Source organism: Thunnus thynnus, chromosome 5, assembly GCF_963924715.1.
Source record: "Thunnus thynnus chromosome 5, fThuThy2.1, whole genome shotgun sequence".
NCBI lineage: Eukaryota > Metazoa > Chordata > Actinopteri > Scombriformes > Scombridae > Thunnus > Thunnus thynnus.
Genome location: NC_089521.1, coordinates 15,282,479 through 15,292,478, shown reverse-complemented (window position 1 = coordinate 15,292,478; position 10,000 = coordinate 15,282,479). Strand labels below are relative to the sequence as shown.

At 42.3% G+C, this 10,000-nt stretch overlaps 1 protein-coding gene across 4 annotated transcripts in view; it reads right to left on the bottom strand.

Annotated features, from left to right (window-relative positions):
• Window positions 1-4,299, bottom strand: part of LOC137182904 (genetic suppressor element 1-like) — a 22,962-nt gene extending 18,663 nt beyond the window's left edge. The window contains exon 1 of one of the 4 annotated variants that reach the window (XM_067589488.1): window positions 4,209-4,299. Coding sequence is in view for 1 of the 4 variants with exons in the window: in XM_067589486.1 (XP_067445587.1) it covers window positions 3,121-3,169 (49 nt within the window). In the remaining 3 variants the exon portion in view is untranslated. Of the gene's footprint in view, window positions 1-1,303; window positions 1,987-3,101; window positions 3,399-4,208 lie in introns of those variants that run through there. The other 3 variants (XM_067589486.1, XM_067589489.1, XM_067589490.1) reach the window with 3 other exon arrangements.
• Window positions 4,300-10,000: the final 5,701 nt, after the last annotated feature.

Below are 10,000 nucleotides of genomic sequence, written 5' to 3'. Positions count from 1 at the left end.
ACACAAAAACAGAAAAACACAAACCACACAGGGGGACTGTGAGGACAGCAGGGGGGGACCTGCTCTGCTCCGTCAGCTCATTAAAACAGCCTGTGAGTATTTGTGTGTGTGTATGTGCACGCACACGTGTGTGTGTGTGTGTGTGTGTGTGTGTGTGTGTGTGTGTGTGTGTGTGTGTGTGTGTGTGTGTGTGTGTGTGTAAGCGAGGATGGGTCATTAGGATGGAAGGAGAGGTTGTAACACACTACCTACTCATTAACCCTCATCACATTGGCATGTCTGAGTGTGTGTTCCTGTGTCGGCTACTGTGTGAACAGTCAGACATTACATTGACTAATCTCACTTGTGTTTATGAACAGTTACCTAACATTAGACTAATAATGAGCGTGCACGCAAACACACAAGCACACACAGACGGACTGTAAACAAAATATGCTCCATTTAAGTTTTAAGACATTATTATTTGGACTCCTACAGCTGATTCTAATAGCTACACCAGCTACTGTTGCTGTTACAATAGCTGGCAGACTTTTTCAAATTCCTCTGACAGACACACACACACACACACACACACACACACACACACAAAGGAAGAAAGAAAGAGAGGGAGAGAGGAAAAGTAGCCAAATGTTTTACAGCCTCCTAAACTTGTCTGTAATAGCAGTCAGAGTGGCGTCAACACAGCAGTCTCCAGGGTTACTCCAGGGGCTGCTAAATGGCTTTACTAGCTCCAGTCACTCTGCAGCTCACAGAAACACTTAACACTTCCTTACAATCCATAAACAACGCACATGCTCTCCTGCTCCAGCGTCTCACACGCTCACAAACACAAAAGCAGCCACACAAATGAACACGAATGCCAGAAAAAATGACATAAGCAATGACATCAACAAACATACACATATGTGCCTGTACAATAGATTCAAAGATAAGCATATATACAATCAGCTGACTCAGGACTCGAGTATTGTGCGTCACAAAATGTATGCATGTGACCCCTAGGGACCAAACAGCCAGCACACATTTATGGTCCTGGGATAAATGGAGCAGAAAAACCACGTACTGTAATAACCAACACCTCCAGCGAAGAAAAAAACAAACAAATAGGAAGCATACTGAAAGACACACTGGAGCAGAGAATTAGTGGCACACAGCGGGAAAAAAAAACAATGGAGAAAATATGGGAAGTGTAGCAGTCATTATTCTGTTTTATATTAAACAGTGTGTCCGCTAGAGCAGAGCCATGTTTACTGTGCAGTCATAACAGAGTGGAGATGTTGGTGAAAGGTCTATAAATTATTACCGCCAGAGCTTAGCTCAGAAATGTGGGCTGTCAGCAAAGTCGGAAAGATCGGAAAAGCTTTTCTCTTCTCCTCCCTTAAACTCGGGCCTTCACTTCCACCTCCTCCTGGCTGCGGGGCACTTTTCCTCTTTCAGTGACCTCTTCTCTATTTCTCTAATCAGTGCACTTGTCTACGAGCATCTTGTCACCGTCTGTCAGATACAGAAAGAAGATATAAACAGCAGCTGCTTCAGGACCCTTAGACTTTTGTTTATCTGTCCGCGTTATCGTTTCTTTGCCTTGTCATTTCCTCAGTATCTCCTTTTCGGTCTCCTACCCCTCATTCGACAGCCTCTCCCATCACGTCGGCTACATTTCTGTTTTTCCCCTCTGTGTCATCGATCTCTTCTGCAGCGTGTGGCTCCGTCTCGCCTCTCTGATACGGAGATGATGCAAAAAGATAAAACAATCTGAGGCAAACCAATCTTATTCTGTCTCAGTTTGTTTTGGCGCCTGGCTGCGTCTGACTCTTGCCCGCAGGTTTTTGTGTGTGTGTTTGTGTGTGTGTGTGTTCAGCCTAGGTGGTGGAGGTTTATACAGAGGGTCGTGTCAGACAGTTGACAGCTACAGTTCCTCCTTCTCTGGCCCCGGGCTGGCTCTGCTCACCAGGTGCCGACACCGCGGTGGCTAGACCTCAACCATCTGAATAAACACGAGGGGGGAGAACACACAGCAGACACACTCTCAATGCACAAAGGTGTATGAAGACACACAGACTAGCAGATGCACACAGACGGGCCCGTCAGGCAGGTGTTGGGTAGGTATAAAGGGCAAAGTGTAATTAAGGTAAACTATTGGTGTAGTACTAAACAGTATTGTGTTAAACAATGATGTTAGTGTCGAGACACTGAAAAGTGAAGTTTGGGGCAGGAAATCAGAGATTAGCCGATACCGTTTGGCCAGGTCTCTGAGAACATTAAGTTTACAGATTTTTATGGATTATTTCCTCAGACATTATTGCTATAGATTAGACCTGAGCAATGAAGAAAGCAGCCTGTCAACACATGTGTCTTATGTGTCAGCTCGTATACCTGTTCAATACTCCTTGTGGTGAGTTTGTTTTCTCAACTTCTCTTTCCAGGGTCAAGAATGAACCATGTCCTCAATTAATAACTTCTTTTGGTCTACAGGAAAATAGAGAAAAATATCCACCACAGTTTCCAAGGTCCCAAAGTGACGTCTTCACATGTCTTGTGTTGCCAATACAAAAGTCTAGTCTGAGAATATTAAAATTACAAAGATACAAAACAGAGAAAAGCAGCAAATCCTCAACTTGGAGAAGCTGAAACCTGAGAATATTTGGGGATTTTACTTAATAAACCATTAATCAGTGATCAGAAGAGTTGCTGTCAATTTACTGATTGATTTATGACCACTTGTTGCAGCTCAAATGATGAGATCAAAAATGCCATTGAGTAGAATCAAATAAGTAGAGATTTACTACTGAGCACCAACAACACACTACTAGAGAAATATTATAGTAATTAATTAGTCTTAATAAATGTAATGTGGTTTTATAATTTAAAGAAATAAAGACAGTGAAGTTAATCTGAAGCCATGAAGGGTGTGAGAGCAGTGGAGTCTGAGTTTACACTATCTATATGAGAAGGGGGTAATTAAAGAGATTGGAGGTTTACTCAGTAACCCCTGCTGAGCAGCTGGTCTACGGCAGGTCAGGAGCAGCACATGGCGCATGGAGCCGTGTGTATGTGTGTGTGTGTGTGTGTGTGTGTGTGTGTGTGTGTTTGTTGAACTCCACCTGCGAGCTGTGTACACACACAAAAGCGACGTGATCCGCTTGACTGCTGCTAATGCGCCCAGCGGCATCTATCTCAGCCAAACAATACAGCCGCTGTTAAAGGTCCCGGATTAAAGAGCGACTTCTCTAACTTAACTCCCATGGGTGCTGTGTGACAACCACCACAAGGGGAACTGGGGTTGTTTCAGGTCTGTCTTTCTGTCCGTTAAGTTTGCCAGGAGCAAACAGGAGCTGTGTTTGATCAGCGACAAGTTTGACAAGAAAGACTCGGAGCCGCAAACACCTTGACAAGCCGCACCTTCTCCAGCTGCGTCAAGACACACAGATAATACCGCATAAACAGGAAGTGACGGATTCCAGCTTCAACATTAGAGCATGTAATGTGCTCTTCACGAAGATTCATTACATAAAAAAATACTCTTGGGGGCGAATAAGTCATTGTATTTGCTTGTGCTTTCATTTCATTTTAAATACAAGCTTTAGCTCCACTGTAAGTCGTTGTCACACATGCTTAAGACGTCTTATTCAGAAAGTGGTAACCAGAAGTTGTTTCGTGCTGCTGTCCTCACACTATCAGTTAGGCTGAACTCGTTAGATTACATATTGCCGACTGATTCATACACAGCACACCTTAGGTATTATAGTGCCCTGCTGTTCATCTAAAAATAGCCTCGAATAAAAATAGAATTTCACTTCCTCCAACAGTCCGTCTGAGGCGGACAAACACAGATGCAATTTACAATGTGAGATCGTACAGTAGATCTGGTGACTGCCCACAATTACCAAAACGAAACTATGATGGCTGTAACACAGCAAATGAAAAAACCACAAAGTAGACAAGAGTAGGTAGAGTTTTAACTATTACAGACAAAGTAAAGCTGTTATAGAAATAAGATTTTTTGTTTGTTTGTTTGTTTAAAGGTCATCAGATAAAGTCACCTCTCGGCACCACAGACGATATCCAAGCAAAAAGCAAGTGATAATTCAACAATTCAACGTCATGTTAACTTTCAAAGCAGTGGATACGCGTACATGAAAAACCTTAGGCTACAGCAAAGCACACACTGAGACATTTTGTACTAAAACAACCGAAAATAGACAACTTACCGCCTCACCAAAGACAAGAGATTCCTCGGTTTTTGCGCATCCTTGTGTTTGTGTGTGTGTGTGTATGTGTGTGTGTGTGTGTGTGTGTGTGTATAAGAGAGAGAGAGAGAGAGAGAGAGAGAGAGAGGCGGGGTGTGAGAGGGGAGGGAGGAGGAGGAGGAGGAGGAGGAGGAGGGCGAGCACCTGCTCCACTGATGCTCCCTGGAGAGATGGAGGGATGGAGAGGAGGAAGATGTGGCCCCAGACTGCTGATACCTCACAGCCTGGACATGTTTACTGTCCACTGGAGACAATCAGATCTGTTCAAGTCAGCTCCTCCTTCTGCCAGACTGTACACATCACACTGGGCAGCTCAGGACTACCAGGCTAATTAAGATCATTATAACAATACTAGTATTACTGTGTTGGTGCCGCTGGTGATAATAACTATACAATTTCTATACTGACATTAACATAAAAAATAGTAATAGTAGTCATCATCAGTTGAACAACATTTAAATTATTTGCTTGAATAAAAGTAGCAACGCAGTGTAAAAACGCCCAACAGCAGTATTTAATGTTATTGGTCTAATCACTGTATACTGGCTGTTATTTTATTTATTTATACTTATTAGTATTTTTGTAGGCTTTAGGCTTTATTTGTAGTAAAGATCCCTATTTTTCCACTTCCTTTCCTCACCCTACCTCACTTCCTTTACCTCACTTCATTTCCTCTCCTTTTCCTCATCACTAATTGGCTCTTGTTTTCTTTCTTTGTCAATCCTCATTTACCTGATTAAGTTCACCTGATCACTCCTTATTTGAAGACTGCACTCCCTCTCATTCACTCTGTCACCTTTGCATGGGGCGGCAGTTCTGGTTCAGAGGAATTTATCTTACTCTTTAGTCCTTATCCTATGTCCGTGTTAGCTTAACTGAGAACTTTATTCATCCTTATTCTTTAAGATAGACATGTGAGACTACTTTGACTTATTATGTTAAGTTTTAATCTTGTATTTGTTTTCTTTCAGATTCAACAGCCCATGTTTGTTTTTTCTCACTTTATGTTCATAAGTACAATTTTAAAAATTCAGTGGACTGAAGTTTCCTGGCTTTATTTCCATGTATTCTGATCCAATGCCCACGATAATAGTCAACTTTTCATTCCGAACCTCCTAATTTACATTATCGACTGTAGAGATATGACAGGAGATGAGGTGAGAGATGTGGGAGGACATGTACCCTGGTTTATGATCGGCATCCTATCCTTTGCGCCATTGGGAACCCCTATAACATCTTATTTGAAGAGCTGCTTGTATTTTTTTTAACAAATGAAGTCTTAATCTGCAAAGGAGCTGTAATGTGGTGGAAAACTACTATATTTGAAGAGAAACTATGAAATCTCATGGATATACCCAAGTACCGTACTTCAAAATTGTATTTTCATTAAACTTTAAGCTTTTAGCTTTTTTCCACTTGGGTGCAGGAAAACAAGCTGCAAATACATATGCTATACCACACCATATAAAGTTGATATGATGAACATGTAAGCAAACTGTTGCTCATTTACATATCCAGCAACAGACACGAGGCAACATAAGCATTCATTAGGAGTCATGGTTTTTGCAACCTGATGAATGTAAGTCTAATATAAGCTCTCCTTCTAGCTCAGTTTTGTTCTCCACCAGCTCCTGAGGGAAATATCAGGCTCTTTAGCTGTTAACTGCGTGACTTCACCAGCACTGGTGCTGAACTTCTTGCTGCCGCTGAAAATGAGGTTGATAAGAGTGGTGTTGAGTGCCATAAAACTAAAACAATGAACTGAAAGATACTAAAAAGCTGAGGGGAACTCCAGAGTCGGTTGAAAACTGTCTGCTGTGGAGTGCAGTTCAATACTAAGAGTGACACCTTTCACATTACACTTTGTTATTTCACCTACCGTTAATATGAAAATACTGATTAGTGCAACTTTAATGGCTGAAAACTTAAGTATAGTACATAACTTAATCATAATCATATGAAAAGAGAAAAAATTGTAGCTGCCTTAAAGTGTTTTTACCAGTAAAATCTCTCCATTATAACATCAGGAGTGTTTAAATGATTGTACTTTCTAATACGCATAATGCTACATGTTATGTGATGAGAAAATGCTTGTAATATTTTTGTATGATTTCCTTGATATATTACCCAAATCGGAAATATGTAAAGTTTCAATTTTTAAACATCTTAATGACATTCATCTGCTCTCATATGCTTTTTGCTCACTCAGCGAGTCTAATATTAGTCTTATTCTTAGTCTAATATTTCAACATGTCCCCTGGGCCTCTCTGTCTCTGTCTATCTGTCTCTTTCCTGGTCGTTCACCCCGTCATCTCCCCATCCCTCTCTCCTTGTCTCCCAGGCAGCTGCTCCACTTTGCAGCTATTTAACAGCTGTTTTGCATCGATTTGCGCTTCCGAGTGCAGATTTCTACCTTGTCCGTCCTCCTCCTCTCGCTTTTTATTTCTCCTGTCTCTTTCCTCTCCTCCTCTTGCATTTCTAAGATGCCAGACACAGAGTAACACCAAACAGCCTTGATATTTTCCTCAATGAATAGACTGTCTCCTTCAAGTCTTTCCCTGAGATCCATTCAGTGATGAAAGACACACACACACACACACACACACACACACACACACACACACAAGCATGCATAAATACAAACTGGCACCCTAATAGACACACACATTTGTACACAAATGCACACACACACACGTATGCACACATATGCACACAGATTAGCGGCCCCCTACTTTTCTCTCTATGGAAACAACAAGTACTGAAGGATGCAATGAAAAAGAAAAGAAAAAAGTGAGGCTCCTATAATCCCCAAATCCCTCTCTCTTGCGCTCAAACCTACACAAGAGAAAAGAGGGGGAGTGTGTGTGTGTATGCGTGTGTGTGCGTGTGTGTGTCTGCAGAGTGTAGCCTGACATGATTTATGGTTTGGCTGTGCTCAGGCAGACACTCTGAGTTTTCTCTGAGGTGGGTGTCTCACCTCCATCCTTTATGACCTATACAGGTTGTATGTGTGTGTGTGTGTGTGTGTGAAAGAGAGAGAGAGAGAGAGAGGGAGGGAGGGAGCAACAGTGATAAACTGTAAAATGTACACATGAGCTTGTGTGTGTACAACTGCTGCAGGTGCATGAGAGAGAAGATACAACCTCTGATCGAACATGTGCTGCTCTCTGTGTTCTCCTGTGTGACTGTGTGTGTTTGTGTGTAATGTCGGGGTCAAAGCACACAGCGGTGCGTATTCTCTGGGTGGGTTATACTTGGCGGTGGACTGTAGAATCCCCCATTAAGCAGCGTGTAAAAGAGGCCAAGCACAGAGGCCATTATGAACTCCGGCAGTAATAGCTCCAGGAATCTTACTGCCTCTGGAGACCTGGTCATTAGCCTATTCCTCTCTCATAAAGCCCTCTATCCATCACACACGCAAGCATACACACATTTGTATGCAGACACAGCCACATGCAAACACACACACACACACAAGCACACACACACATCTCCTGCTTTCTTTTTCTCTCTGTCTTTCTATTCATCTCGGGTGAAGAAGAGTATAGTGCTGGTGGATACTGCTACAAGAACAATCCACCAAGACGTCCACAGATGTCTTTGAAAACAGACGCACTCGCTCGCACATAAACATACACACACACACATGCTATTTGCACACAGGCACCCGTACACAGATGCTCATTTACAAAAGCAGCGAGGCATAATATCAGCCATGAACCCAAACCCCTGATTATTTAAATATATTCCTCCTTCCCCATCAAGTGAAAGTGAGACGCTGAAGCAGCCTGTTAGCTTTGGTCAGGTAGGAGATTACAAGCAGAAACAGTGTCACATACAATGGCGTTACCTGGCTGGACAAGCATTATAATGGCAACTAAACCCACCTTCTGAGCATTCACTCACACACACACACACACAGATGTACATGTGCACACACACACATGCTCTGTAGCTAGATTTATTGGCAATTCAGACTGCAGCGGCAACAAGGAGGTGAGTATGCTCTTTATCCTCAGGCAGCTGCACACACACACGCACGCATACACACACACACACACACACACACACACAGATTCACTACTGTATCATTAGACACACATATGTACATGTATTTACTTTCACCTCTGCACACACCTGTGAACTCACACCCTCAAAGTACACAGAATATAGCCAGAGTAACTGTGGTTTTAACAGAGGCGCATGCATGCCACCCCCAACACACACACACACACACACACACACACACACACACACACACACATAAAGTACATTGTGTACCAGTGCACACAAAGCAAACGGAGTCCAGAGAGAGGAGATACCTGGGGATGGAGACACATTGGCAAAGGTAATGCCGGAGTCAGTCACTCTGTCCTCAGGCAAAACACGCACAAACTCACACACACATACACACACACACACACACACACACACACACACACACACGACACACACACACACACGCACACACACAGTGCTGTAAAGATAAGCACTAATCCTGTTTATTACCTCCTCCCTCTCTGCACTCTCTCTCTCTTTTTTTCATTTTATCTCTCCCTCATTTTCTCCCTCTCTCCCCTCTTCTCTTATTTTTTCCCCGTCTCTCCTCCTCAAGCCTATTTCAGCAGCACGCACGCACACACACACACACGCACACACACACATTTCGTGCGCACACAGACACGCGCGCACACATTGTCAGTTTACTCCTGTGATGTTTGTTGGCCTGGGGCTGAGACGAGGAAACAGGGAGGGGAGTGTTGATGTGTGCTGCTCTTTTCCAGCTCCAGCTCTGTTCACGTCCTGCAGAGAGAATTACCTTCCCTTTGTCTGTGTGAAGGGGCTGCTGCCTTTACCATCTGTGCAGCGGATACAGTGGCAGGCGTGTGTGTATGTGTGCTTGTGTGTGCATGTGTGCGTTTCTATACCTCCATACTTTGATAATCATCCAAAATATATTTCACAGGATCTGATGTGTCTCTTGGGAGTTAAAATTTAGGGTAAGGTTTTATGTTAGAGGTGAGATGAACAGTTATTTTTACAGATTAGATGCTGTCAATTTAAGGTCTTTACAGTTATAATTGTAACAAATATAAATATTGACAAAACAATCTCACCTCAGGGTCCATTTAGTAGCTTTTCTAGAGCTTTCGAGCGTGCATGAACGTCATGCTCAGTTGTCATGGAATTTGCAGATATTGAAATTTCTGTTTTTCTAAACACTGCAAGGACTTTTTGGTCATGTTGGCTCAAATGTCGAATATCGCATTTCGTTTCTGAACTTGAAAACAGCAGTTGACTGAACAACCACACCTCAAAGTCTGTGTAGTAGCTGTTCTGGAGCTTTTTTGACATGATCTTTACAGCAGATTGAGTTTGATCAATTCACTCATTTTACATGGTTGCTTTCTTTATTGTTTTAGAATGTATTATTGTAAATCTATTGTATGAGGTTCCCCTCTATGGAAACAAATAATGGCCATAAAGATTAGAGGCTCATAAGCAACTGAATTCTTCATTTTGAAATATATTGGCCTTTATTTATCTCTCTTCTTTTCTGTGTATTTTCTGGATGAAATTGCATATTTATTGTAATTTTCTCAGTATGTGCTGTATATCCTCCCTAGCTGGTCCACTGAATGACATGTATCTGTTTTTTTTCTGGATATATCTCAGTATTTTTTTACTCCTTATACATACAGATGTATAAGGAGCTTGTGATGTCATGATTTGTGTCCTCTATCACACCTGTG